The 12,642-nt window shown below is 53.3% G+C and overlaps 2 protein-coding genes across 2 annotated transcripts; one reads left to right on the forward strand and one right to left on the reverse strand.

Annotated features, from left to right (window-relative positions):
* Nucleotides 1–1,891: 1,891 nt before the first annotated feature.
* ATF4 (activating transcription factor 4) lies at nt 1,892–3,993 on the forward strand. The gene is made up of 3 exons (XM_019961837.2): nt 1,892–2,093; nt 2,679–2,993; nt 3,088–3,993. The coding sequence occupies exons 2-3, from the start codon at nt 2,774–2,776 to the stop codon at nt 3,912–3,914; spliced, it is 1,047 nt and encodes a 348-aa protein (XP_019817396.1). The 5' UTR covers nt 1,892–2,093; nt 2,679–2,773; the 3' UTR covers nt 3,915–3,993.
* Nucleotides 3,994–6,573: 2,580 nt separating this feature from the next.
* On the reverse strand, nt 6,574–10,250 carry RPS19BP1 (ribosomal protein S19 binding protein 1). Its single transcript, XM_019961838.2, has 4 exons — nt 10,092–10,250; nt 9,810–9,938; nt 7,409–7,506; nt 6,574–7,029 (listed from the first exon to the last, which is right to left on the reverse strand). The coding sequence occupies exons 1-4, from the start codon at nt 10,141–10,143 to the stop codon at nt 6,895–6,897; spliced, it is 414 nt and encodes a 137-aa protein (XP_019817397.1). The 5' UTR covers nt 10,144–10,250; the 3' UTR covers nt 6,574–6,894.
* Nucleotides 10,251–12,642: the final 2,392 nt, after the last annotated feature.

Consider the following 12,642-nt stretch of genomic DNA (forward strand, 5'->3'; position numbering starts at 1 on the left):
AGGCTAAACCGAATCAAGTCAATAAAATGGTCAGTAGTCACGGAGGACAGTGCTTCCTCAATTTTTCACATCACAGTCCTCAAAGGAATATTTGTAGAGCCCACTTAAGTGGATGGAAGCAAAAACTCAAGGTTTCCACCTCTACAGGGCTTTCCTCACCACTCTTAACAGTTCCCCAGTAGAGAGTGCAACACACACACACACACACACACACACACACACACACACACACACACACACACACACACGTCGCTCAGTCGTGTCCAACTCTTTGCGACCCCATGGATTGTAGCCCACCAGGCTCCTCGGTCCATGGGATTTTCCAGGCATGAATACTGGAGTGGGTTACCTGTTTCCTTTGCCAGGGGATCTTCCTGACCCAGGGATCAAACCCAGGTCTCCCGCATTGTAGGCAGACGCTTTACCGTCTGAGCCACCAGGGAAGCCCATCGAAAACACAGAAGAGTAGGAGTAAGTTTCAAAAGGATTGTCAGTTGAGATCTTTTATAGATGAAATCTACTTCCTAGAAGTCAACTCGCCAATTATATGCACAGTTGGAGACAAGAGGCTGCATTAAAAAAGGTCCAACTGGAAAATATCTCGGGTACCCAATTAGATCCAGTTATTCTGCGTCTGTGGATTTAAAATGATCATCATCCACGGTGGAATAGATGTGTCCCTCGTTGCTTAGAAAACCCACAGCTAGCTTGACTGAGGCTACGGACATGTGTTGGAGTTGGTTCTTGAGATCCTGAACACAAACTACCGCAATTGGGCATTGCTGGGAAGGACTTGCTGGGAAGCGATTGTGCCTTGGAGTTACAGCGGTGGGAGATAATTGAAACTACCCGAGAGACAGCAGCTTAATAAAATCTCTCCTTGTTCTTAGCGGAATTCAAACTACATAAATGGAAAGAAATCTCCCCTGTAACAGAATAGCAATTTATATTTTAGCAAAATGGATTATGTAAAAATACATTGGGCTGTAGGATTATGCATCTCCTCGACTTTTATAGTCAAAACTAGGGACGCGGAGCTGGCCTTTGATGGTAGGTGGGCACAGATGAGGCGATTCGACTGACGTCATCAGCCAATCTTTTCACAAGTGTCTGCATGAAAACGACACTGTGAAAACGCACTCACGAAGTGGCACTTCCTTTTGCCTTTTATCTTCGGGCCTGAAACTGGTCGCTAGTTAGGGGCTTCACTGAGAACGGCAGGAAAGGACTGCATGGCCGGGACCTAACGCCATTATTTGGGACGCACTAGGGGAGGGCTGCCCCAGGCAATCAAGACCGGCTCCGGGCCGACCGGCCTGAGAAAACCACTGCAAAGCGTTACCACAGAAAAAAGCGAGTGGGAGACAGCGCCAGACGGCGGGAACCTCACCGGCCGCTCCGCCCCTTCCCGCGCAGATCAGGAGCTTGAGCCAATAGAAATTGAAGATATATATGACTCACCGTGCCTGACCAATCATCTCGACGCGCTCTCTCCTCCATTATCTCGCGCGAGAACCAGGAGACCGTCTACTTCACAATAAAAACCTTTCTTGGGGTGAAAGACTTCTTTCTCCGCCCCTCGAGCCAACGCCGGAAGTGAGTGTACGGATCCCTCCGCGCTCTCTGGCGGAGGCCTGGAGTGACTCTTTGATTTTAAAAGCCTTGTAAAAAAAGTGCACCTTTTTCCTGAAGCCGTAAATAAAAAACTTAACAAACTCCCTCTTCACTGATATGCCCTAGACATAAAAGTCGGAGATTTGTAAACGATCGGGGCGTCGGAGAGCTGACAATACGTGGGCGGGAGGTGCGAGTCACGTGACGGCGGCGGAAGGATGTGGTCTGTGATGCGTCCTCACAAAGGCAGAGTCTATAAAGGATCCGCGCTCGGCTTGTTGCTGCCATTTTTCCTTCTTCCCGTCCATAGATGTAGTTCCTCCGGGCAAGTGCGCAGTCTCTACTCCCGCTCCCCCAGGGTCCGCGGCCACCATGGCGCATTAGAGGCAGCAGTGCCTGCGGCAGCATCGGCCTTTGCAGCGGCGGCAGCAGCACCAGGCTCTGCAGCGGCAACCCCCCCCAGCGGCTTAAGCCATGGCGTAAGTACCAGGGAGGAGCCGCTCTGGCCGTGATCCCCGGGTCGGTGAGGGGTTTTCGCCTGCTTGGGTGCGGCCGAAGGCCTGGCGGCGTCGCGGAGGGGGAAGCGGGTTTACGAGCGCCCAGGACGCGTGACTCCTGCTTGGGTGTCCCCGAAACGCCGGCGCCCTTGTGTCGGGAGATCGCGGCATTTTGCCGCGGAGCGAAGCCCTGGGCGGCCCCGGGCTCCCCGGAACCCACCGGAGTCCCATCTGGCGTCCCGTGAAACGTGGCAGCAAAGATGGCGGCGGGGCAGGGCGGCGGCCGCGGCTTGAGTCGGAGGGGCGTGGGCGGGGCCGGGAGGCTGGTGCCGGATTTGGACGCGAGGGTGGGGCGACTTCCTCTTGTGGCCGGTAGGGAAGGGCCGGGCGTCCATCTTGTGCGGCCTAATAGAAAGGTGACACCATGGCCTTGGGGTGTCACCATGGCCGTCCCTGTTTTCAACACGGAGTGGAGTTTTGATTTGGCCATCCTGGTTAATGGGTGAGAAGATGAAATTCTCGGACCAGCTGATGTCTAATGGGACTCGGTTTCTAATTGCTATCCAGGCTTTTCACGGCATTCAGCAGCAGCCTTGCTGTAACCGACAAAGACATCTTCGAATTAAGCACATTCCTCGAGTTAAGCACCAAAACCTCGCAACATGGCCGAGATGAGCTTTCTGAGCAGCGAGGTGTTAGGGGGGGACTTCGTGTCCCCCTTCGACCAGTTGGGTTTGGGGGCTGAAGAGAGCCTAGGTCTCCTAGATGACAACCTGGAGGTGGCCAAGCACTTCAAACATCATGGGTTCTCCTGCGACAAGGCTAAGGCAGGCTCCTCCGAATGGCTGGCTGTGGATTGGTTGGTCTCAGACAACAGCAAGGGTAAGAGGGACTTTTTTTTTATCTGCTCGTGGGATCTGGTGATAGGGGCTCCTACGTTTGATTCAAGTTTCTTCCAACTTTTTATCTTTTCCAGAGGATGCTTTCTCCGGGACAGATTGGATGGTGGAGAAAATGGATTTGAAGGAGTTTGATTTTGATATCCTGTTCAGTAAAGATGACCTGGAAACCATGCCAGATGAGCTCTTGGCCACGTTGGATGACACGTGTGATCTCTTTCAGCCCCTAGTCCAGGAGACTAACAAGGAGCCCCCCCAGATAGTAAACCCAATTGGCCATCTTCCAGAAGGTTTACCAACAATTGACCAGGGTGCCCCCTTCACTTTCTTTCAACCTCTTCCCCCTTCCCCAGGGACCCTGTCTTCCACTCCAGATCATTCCTTTAGTTTAGAGCTATGCAGTGAAGTGGTTATCCCTGAAGGAGATAGCAAGCCAGACTCCACCACTACTGGGTTTCCTCAATGCATAAAAGAGGAGGATGCCCCCTCAGATAATGATAGTGGCATCTGTATGAGCCCTGACTCCTCTCTGGGCTCTCCCCAGGATAGCCCTTCCACCTCCAGGGGCTCTCCAAATAAGAGCCTGCTATCTCCAGGTGCCCTCAGTGGCTCTTCCCGCCCCAAACCCTACGACCCTCCTGGAGAGAAGATGGTAGCAGCAAAAGTCAAGGGTGAGAAGCTAGACAAGAAGCTGAAGAAAATGGAGCAGAACAAGACAGCAGCTACTAGGTACCGCCAGAAGAAGAGGGCAGAACAGGAGGCCCTCACTGGTGAATGTAAAGAGCTAGAAAAAAAGAATGAGGCTCTGAAAGAGAAGGCAGATTCCTTGGCCAAGGAGATCCAGTATCTTAAAGATCTGATAGAAGAGGTTCGCAAAGCAAGGGAGAAGAAAAGGGTCCTCTAGTTAGGGTAGTCAGGAGTATGTGCGCTTGTATATAGAAGGCTGAAGCTGTGTTTTAATAAATTATTTTGTAGTGAAAGTACTACTGCACAGTCTGGTCTGTTGCCTCTGGTAAGAGTCCTGATGAATCCCAAGTCTCAACTGCTGTGGGATTGGCTGTCAGTATTCAAATGCACAGTGAGATTTTTTAATTTCCTGACCGGCTGGGCCATAGGTGAAGATTTTTAAATAACTGCTGTGCTAGGTTTTATCCTTGAGTAGGGATGGAACCTGGACCTTCTGCATTAGGAGCAGGAGTTTTAACCTTTGGGCCACCAGGGAAGCCCCAGGATGACTGATGCGGTTGGGCCTGAGACAATGAGTGGTTTACATCCCTTCAGTAGGTTGATGGGTTTTTGCTGAAAACCAAGAACTATCAGACTTGATGCTGGTGGTAGGAAGAGCCTGGACGCCACTCCTGTTTTTGTGCCAACATTAAATACCCAGATAAAACCCCATGAGGCTGCACTAATCTGAATTCTGTACAGGCTTCTTCCCATAAGGGTCTGTTTAGAGAAAGTGGGCTCTAAAGTGGTGGCTGAAATGGGTGAGTGGGGTCAAAAGGCTGGCTGGTTTTGAGGCTCCCCTCTGGCACCTAGGCCAGCTGGAAGGCCTGCTATGCATTGGGGATGGGTCGGGGGAGAGTCAGCATGGAAGGGCACGGGCTGCGCTGCCCTTGGCAACCCTGGCTGGTAATGTCCTAAAGCGGGATATGGCAGACATTTTCTTTGGGATTGTTGAGATGATCCCAGCCTGGGTAGGTTTCTTCCCTTATGTCCTTTGGGGCCTGTGGAGGGAAGATGAGTGTACTATCATGAAGGACAGTGTAGCTGAGTGTGTGTCATAAGGGTGATGGGAATGTGGCACCAGGCACTGTTCTGAACACAGTGCCCATGTCCTACAGCAGGGGGTGTTCAGAGTGGTAGGCCTAGCTGTTTGAATCCAGGGCTGGGCTGATTGGTGACCTAGGTGTGAATTTTCCTCCAGCACACCAAAGGTGTATGTGGCCTTGGTGACTTGGAGAAGGACAGGGAAAGTTGTGGAGACACAGAATGGGGAGGGCACCTGAGAAAGGAGCTCAGGCAAAGCCTTGGAGGTGGGGATGAAACCCCAACAAATAAACCTCTCGCAAGAGGACGGCCCTACCCCAGCTGTGCTAGAGAAAGTCACTGGAGATGTGTAAGCCTCCCACCCACACGTGCCCATGCGGCTGTCTGGCTAGGGCCTCAGTCAGCCCTTCCACTCATGGAGGCTCAGGGCAGTGGATGGCTGGAGCAGCCCACCCCATGTGGAAGCCACAGGAAGCCTGGGCTGGGGCTCTGTTGGTTACCCTAGGGTCTCCTCCAGGCAAATGTGCCAGCTGCTCCAAACCACCAGAGACATGCTTCCAGGTGCTTCACAGCCACTCAGAACTGGTCTTTCTAGCCTTGGTCTCAATATGGTAACCCAGTGTCCCCTTTCTTGGCTCCTGAGCCTTTCTTTCCCATCAGATCTGTCATGTGCATCTTTGTTAGGAAGGGGGCCTGATCAGCCTGTTCTTCAGAGAACAAACTCCTGGTGAGAGGCAGTGAGCAGCTGAGCCTGCTTCTTGCTAAGCTACTTAAAAGAGGAAGCACACCCAACCACCTTGCTCTGTGGGGGGAGGACGGTGGAGAGCTCAGGGCACACCAGCCTCTCCCTTCTTAGACAAGCCCATCTGAGGACATTGGCACAATACCGATGTGGAGTCTCAGCTCCTTTCCTCCCACCTTGACTTCCTGAAAGGCCGGCCAGCTTTCTACTCAGATGGTGGCCACCTGCAGACAGGAAGGATTCCAACTTGGACTCAGGCAGGTCTGTGGTCCTCTGAATCCCCACTGAGGATGGAAAGCTGGCTAATAACCAGGGAAAGTGCTCCCCATCCCAGGATGGGTGTGTAAGGAGTAAAACCACCTGCACTAAAGAGGCCGTGGTGGGATGGGCCAACTCTTCCTAGCCACGGGGCCCTTCGGAAGTTCTCACCAGCTTTTTAGGCATGGGTGGGTGGGGGCCCTACAAGAGCCAGACTAGCAGCCTGAAGGCCTCCAGGGCCCTTTCTCCACAAGGCCCCCAACCTGTCCTCAGAAGGAACTCCTGGGGCTACCAGGACTTGTCACCAATACCACACTGAAGCCCAAACTGGGCAGCACCACTCACCCACTTGGGCATGCCGCTCAGCACTGCCTGCGGCCGCCAGATGCAACCCAGCCTCCACCTTCCCCCTCACCTCGCTAGTTCCCACCTCGTGACAGAAGTAAGAGGAAAAAAAAGTAGCCTTTGATATCTGTCCCCCGACTGCGTGTGCACGTGCCCTGGGCACTGGCCTGAGGCAGCAGTGATCCCTCCCTCAGACCCTGGTGTTGGCTTCCCTGGAATGAGCCCCCAGCAGCTGTGGGTGCTATTTTTGCCTCAAGAGCTGCCTTCTCAGCCGTGGCTGCCCGCCAGGGGGAGGAGGCTCATGGAGGCTGTGAACTGCTCTCCGCTGGCGCCTGCACTGGGGCTGGGCCCAAGGACTTCTCATCTGGAGCCTAAGCAGCAGCTGGAGGGGTGGGAGGGTGGTGGTGGAGGCTCCTTGGTACCAGGGGAGACAACGGGAAACACCCTGTTAGAGCACTACACAGCCCCTGGGCCACATTTATTAGAACCCGAAGCCTACCCAGTGGCCCTCCTCCTATCAGAGGTGTGGTCCCCAAGGGCCCAGTGACCGGCCTCTCCACAGCAAATAGCTCAGAGGCCCTTCCTGGGTTAAAGCAAACAAAACAATCAGAAAGGTTTCTTCCTGGCAGGCAGGTGGCACCTCCTGAGCCTGGAAATGTCAGCTCAAGTCTGAGCGAAGGTCCTCCTGTGGGCTTCCAGCTCGCCAGCTCCCCCAGGGGTTCCCCACCCCGGGCTGAGAGATCAGAGGAGGCTGTGCCCTCCTGGGAGCCTAGCTGCCGAAATATTCCCGCTGGAACTTCTGGAAGTCTTCCTCGGTGAACACGGTGCCCTCGGCCTTCTTCTTCTTCTTCGTCTTGGTCACAGGCCGGTCACAGGCCTTGCGGCCCCGGTTCTGGCGCATAATCTGGGGGCGTGTGGGGGTCAGGAGCCCTGGGTGGTGACTCCACCACCTGGAGCTCCACAGCCTAGCGCAGCCGCCCAAGGGCCGCCCTCTCCCCCGGCCCTCACCACGTCTGGGGAGGGGGAGGGCACATCGTTTCCATTCACAGAGGAGCCAACCGAGGCCCAGAGGGGTAGCAGGGGAGTGAGGCCAGGCTCCCACCTCCCCTGTTATGCTGTCAGCCCTCTGAGGAGGCCCCTCACTGCACAGCAGTGTGTCCAGCTCTCAGGAGCCTGGAGGGGGGCCCGCCCTCCACCCTAGGCTCAGGGCTGAGACTCCCACGGATCCGCGGGACAGCCTCAGCTTTCACCCCCACTTCCCACAGCCCATCCCCCTGACGAACCTGCCGGGTGACGGATTCGTCCACTGTGCTTCTTGCACTGGTCATAAACCTCAGGTTTACTCCAAGGTAACCTCGACGCTCTTTCTTCCGGAACTCAGCTGTGGAGGCAGGGAGGGTGGTATCATTCCAGATTCACTCCCTGGAAGCCTTCTGGGGTCCCTTCTGACATCTCCCCACTCCACCCCTGCTCCCCAGCCCTGCCGAAGGCCCCATGGTCCATTCCCCACGTCACTGCAACAGGCTGACTTCTTATGTCAAAACCACACTCCACACAGATCCCACTCAGAGTCCCCCGTGGTTCCAGCTGCTCAAGTGATTTATTCAACAAGTGCGTCCTGGGCATTCACTGTGTGTCAGGCATTGTTCTAGGTGCAAGAGCACAGAGCCGGAAACAGAACAGCCCAAAAGTCCTGCCCTCGTGGAGCTTCCATTCTGAAGGGAGAGAGACGGTAAACAAGGCAAGCAGTAGTTTAGAGGGTGAACATTTTATGGAGAAAAAGAGAACGGCAAGCAGAAAGGAGGAATGCAGGGGATGGGGGGAAGGTGGCAATTCTAAAAAAATAGGAGGCTCTGAGAAGACCTGAAATTCACTGAAAGAAATTCTGAGCAAAGACTGGAGGAAGAGAGCATTAAACTGTGGGCGGAAGAGCATTCTGGATAGAGGGAACAGTCAATGCAAAGGCTCTGAGGCAGAAGTGTGACTAACGTGCTTGAAGGACAGGGAGGGGCGAACCTGAGGGTTGGAAGCTGGAGGGGGCAGATCACGGGGGGCCCTCAGCAGGCACGGAGGCATGGAGGCATGGAAAGAACTCAGGCTCTCACCAGGCCGATGGGAGCCCCTGGAGGGTGAGAGGCAGGGTAGAGACAGGTCTGACTTAGGATTTTACGGCATCACTTCAGCTGCTGTGGTGAGAACCAGATGACTGGGGGAGGGGGATCAAGGAGACCAATTAGCAAGTTTTTGTAATAATCCAGGCAAGAGATGGTGTAGCTCAGACCAAGGTGGCAGCCACAGAGGTGTCCTTTAGGTTGGCCCTGAGAGTCCCCTCACTCATGTGCCATGGCAGGGTGGTGGGATGGGGTGGGTGGGGATGGAGGGTGTGCCCGCTCCACCCTGGCATCACTGTGGCTCAACCCAGGCTCACTTCCCTGCTTTCACACTTGCTCCTGTTGTCTTACCTCCCCGAGATTCATAGTTCTTTTAACAGATACTTGAACACCTTTATATTGATTGCACCAGGCCCTGGGGAATTGAGGCTTCTCCTGTGGCTCAAGACAGTAAAGAATCTGCCTGTAATGTGGGAGACCTGGGTTCGATCCCTGGGTTTGGGAAGATCCCCTAGAGGAGGAAATGGCAGCCCACTCCACTTTGTTGACTGAAAAATCTCATGGACACAGGAGCTTGGTGGGCTACAGCCCAAGGGGTTGCAAAAGAGTCAGACAACCACAAAACTAACACTGGGGATTTGAAGACACACTAGGAGCTCAAGTCCTGCCACAGGTCAAAACATCCAAACACCCCACGATCCTGCCCACCCTGTCCCTCTTCAAGTCTGTACATCTCATTAAGTGGCACCAAATCCCTCAAGATGCTCCCTCCATCCTCACAGCCAATCCACCACTGACACCATCAACACAGCTTCCAGCCGCAGGATTCTTGTTATGTCTGCACTGTCACCGCTGCTCAGGCCACAGCACCTTCTACTTGAAGGGACAGGTGGGAGCAGGGCTCTGGAGACACACTGCCTGGTTTCCACCGGTACCATCTGGGCAGGGGTCTGTTTCTGCATCTGAGCAATGCGGGTAATGACAGCGCCGGCCTCACAGGGTTGTGATGAACAAATGAGCAAACATCTGTCAGAGACTGAGAACAGCACCCGCAGTGTTAACTTGTACTCAACACTCAGTCTCTGACCCTCGTTTACTATATGTCACCTCGACCAGACTTCTTTCTTTCAACATTTCAAAGATTAATAATAAACTTCTGATTCCACATATGATAACAGTATACGTCCCCCATCATTCTTATATTTCCATCAGGTCTGTGCTTAAATGTCGCTTCCTCAGAGAAGTCTTTCTTCTAAGTCCCTTTCGAAGTACCCTAGTTTTACAGCACAAACCTCATCACAGAGATCCAACCTGACGCAACCCAAACCCAAAATCAGTTTCAAAACGCTGATTTTGAAACTCCTCAGTGTTCTCTCCCCACTAGGACTGTAGACCTTGAGGGTCGGGACGATGTGATTCGTTCATCTCCGTGTTCCCAGGACCCCGCTCCGCGGCCGTAGCATGGCAGGTAGTCTAGTAACGCCTGGGGAACATTTGAAGCCCTGACTCCAGCGCCAGTTCCTCCAAGGCACCGACCCCGGAAGCAGCGCGTTCAGCCCCTTCCCAAGCTCACCCAGCGCCGACTTGGGCACCTTTCCCTTGGCGGAGTTCCGCAGTTTCTGGGCCTGGGTCGCCTTCGCCTTACGGGTCCGCTTCATCGGAGCCTGGCTCGGTTTGGTGTGTCCTGGAGCGGCGCCGGGGGCTGTAAAGAACTGACTCGGGTCGGAGGGCGCTCAGGGTTCCCATCCCACCGAGGCTAAGACTGGTTTGGATCGCTGGGCGCCCTCGGGGTTCCTGCCCCCAGCCCCTGCCACCTTCCCGCCCGGCCGAACGTCCTCGGGCAGAGCCTCCTCACCCTCAGGAGCCCCCAGTAGTTCCAAGCCCCGCCGCAGCAAGGCAGCCGACATAGCTGCCCTGAGTTCTGCCCACAGTTCTGCCCACACGTCTCAACTACTTCCGCCTTGGCTCCCGTGGTGGTTTCGACGGAAACCTGAGCCAGAAGCAAAAGTTCCACAGTGAGCGGACGGAAGTGCCCACCTTCCTTAGAACGCATGCGTGAGGTTTACTAATCAGCGGGAAGGAGGCGGGATCTGGAGGCGGGGCCAAAGCGCCGAAGGAAGCATTTGTCGTCCAATCGCAACCCAATCAACCCTTTGCGAGACAGGCGGCACCTTCTCCCGGAAGCCGCCCACCAGTAGCTCAGCCTCGTAGGTACAGCCGCTGCGGTCAGGCCGCTACGTAGTGGGCAAGGCAGGGGAGGGGACTTAGTATTCTCAATTTTTACGAAAAAGGAGAATATGTTTTTGGAAATATTTTTTTATATACTTCAACCAGAGCAACGTTTAGTTCGGCGTGAGAATCCAGCTGTCTTGCATTAAGCCAGATATTAAAGATATTTGCAAAAGCGTAAAACACTATCAGTGGTTTTAGTAGTTTTTTCTAAATAGTTTTTAATAGTATTTTTTGAACTATTTTGTTTGGTTTTGGAAAATACAACCATTTTCATTAAAATACGTCAGTTACGTTAATATGTGAGTTTGATACTGTTATTTTAAATTAATATTTTAAAATGTATCTTTTAATTTCTAACATGGTAACCCTCATTAGATAGTTATGTATGCAGAAGCTCTTAGGGATTCTGAAGTTTTTTAAGAAGGAAGAGGATCCGGGGCCACCTCTTTACCTCTCAGTGGTAAAGAATCTGCCTGCCAGTGCAGGAGACACAGGAGCCACGGGTTCGATCCCAGAGTCAGGAAAATCCCTTGGAGGAGGAAATAGCGTTCCACTCCAGTATTCTTGTCTTGGAAGATCCCATGGACAGAGGACCCTGGCAGGCTGCAGCCAATGGGGTTGCAAAGAGTTTCTTAGATAAAATACTGATAGTTTGAGAAATCCTGGCTTAGAAATTAGTGCTCTTCTTGCTGCGGGGAGGATCCCTGTCTTGTTCACTGCTCCTGTGCTCCTAGCCCAGTACCTGGCATGCAGAAGGCACTCAATAAATGAGTGGAGAATGAATTCGCAGGACAAACATGTTCTGAGGGCCTTTTGTGTACTAGACACTGTAGAGTGTAGGACATGGAGGGGACTCAGTTGCTCCTATGTGAATGAACCTTACTAACCTCCACCAGCTTGTCCAGAAGGGAGAGAAACACCTAAACAAACATTAATAACAAACACTACCTCGAGGTGCTGTTTTCAGTGTTTTACATTTGTTGGCTCACTTATACCATCCCCCTCACTCTGAAGTAGAAACCACTGTTTCCCTCATTTTACAAATGGCCCAGAGGGTCACACAGGTGGTGTCAGAGCTGGGAATAAAGACCATGGGGCCGGAGCATTTATGCATTGCTGGCCTGTGCCAACCACCCAAGATGTGGTGTGGGTCAGGAGGCCTCTGGAGAAGAGCTGACAGTGTGGGAGGGGAGTGTCCGGGGCAGGAGGACCCTGTAGTGGGGGCATGTCCCTTGGGACAGGTGTGGCCCTGGAGGAGCAGAGGGCTGGGTGGTTTCATTGGCATCAGGGCCACAGATTTGCCCTGAGGGCTTGGTGGGGGGGTGGTCCCAGCATTCCAGTGATGTTGTCAGACAGGCTCTTTTTTCCTGCTTCTGAAATGACCAGATTTTCTTATTTCTGTTATTATATATTCATTGGAAGGACTGATACTGAAGCTGAAACTCAACATCAGTTTGGCCACCTGATGCGAAGAACTGACTCATTGGAAAAGACCCTGATGCTGGGAAAGATTGAAGGTGGGAGGAGAAGGGAACGACAGAGGATGAGGTGGTTGAATGGCATCACTGACTCGTTGGACATAAGTTTGAGTAAGTTTCCGGAGTTGGTGATGAACAGGGAAGCCTGACGTGCTGCGATCCATGAGGTCGCAAAGTCAGACACCACTGAGCGACTGAACTTAACTGATACATTCATGCAGTGTTTAATGAATGTTTCCCCACCCATTCCTCAGTGTAAACTCTATAAAGAAAGGCATCTTCCTTTATTCACTGTTACATCAAGCGCCTGGAACAGAGTCTGGCATAATGTAAGTGTTCTGTAAACGTGTAAATCAGAGAGAGGAAGGCAGAGATGTCCAGGTCCACTCAGCGTGGGATGAGTGAGTCTGCCTTTCAGGAGGGCAAAGGACAAAGCCTGACTGTAACCCATTTCTCCTCCCTACGTGGGATGGTCAGCACATGGTCGTCGTCGTGGAGGGATTTTTTTGTATCCCGATGTCCCAAACAACCAGTTGGATTCCTGTAGCATTTCCGCCGGCCTCTGGAGGGGACAAGCGGCCACTCCGGCCACTAGGTGGCGCCGCAGGACCACTTTCTCCCATCGCGCGGCCCTGCAATCTGGTTTGCCACTGTCCAGGCTCGGGTGCCGGCGTGGAGTGGGCACATCCCTCGGAG

Source organism: Bos indicus, chromosome 5, assembly GCF_029378745.1.
Source record: "Bos indicus isolate NIAB-ARS_2022 breed Sahiwal x Tharparkar chromosome 5, NIAB-ARS_B.indTharparkar_mat_pri_1.0, whole genome shotgun sequence".
Classification (NCBI taxonomy): Eukaryota; Metazoa; Chordata; class Mammalia; order Artiodactyla; family Bovidae; genus Bos; species Bos indicus.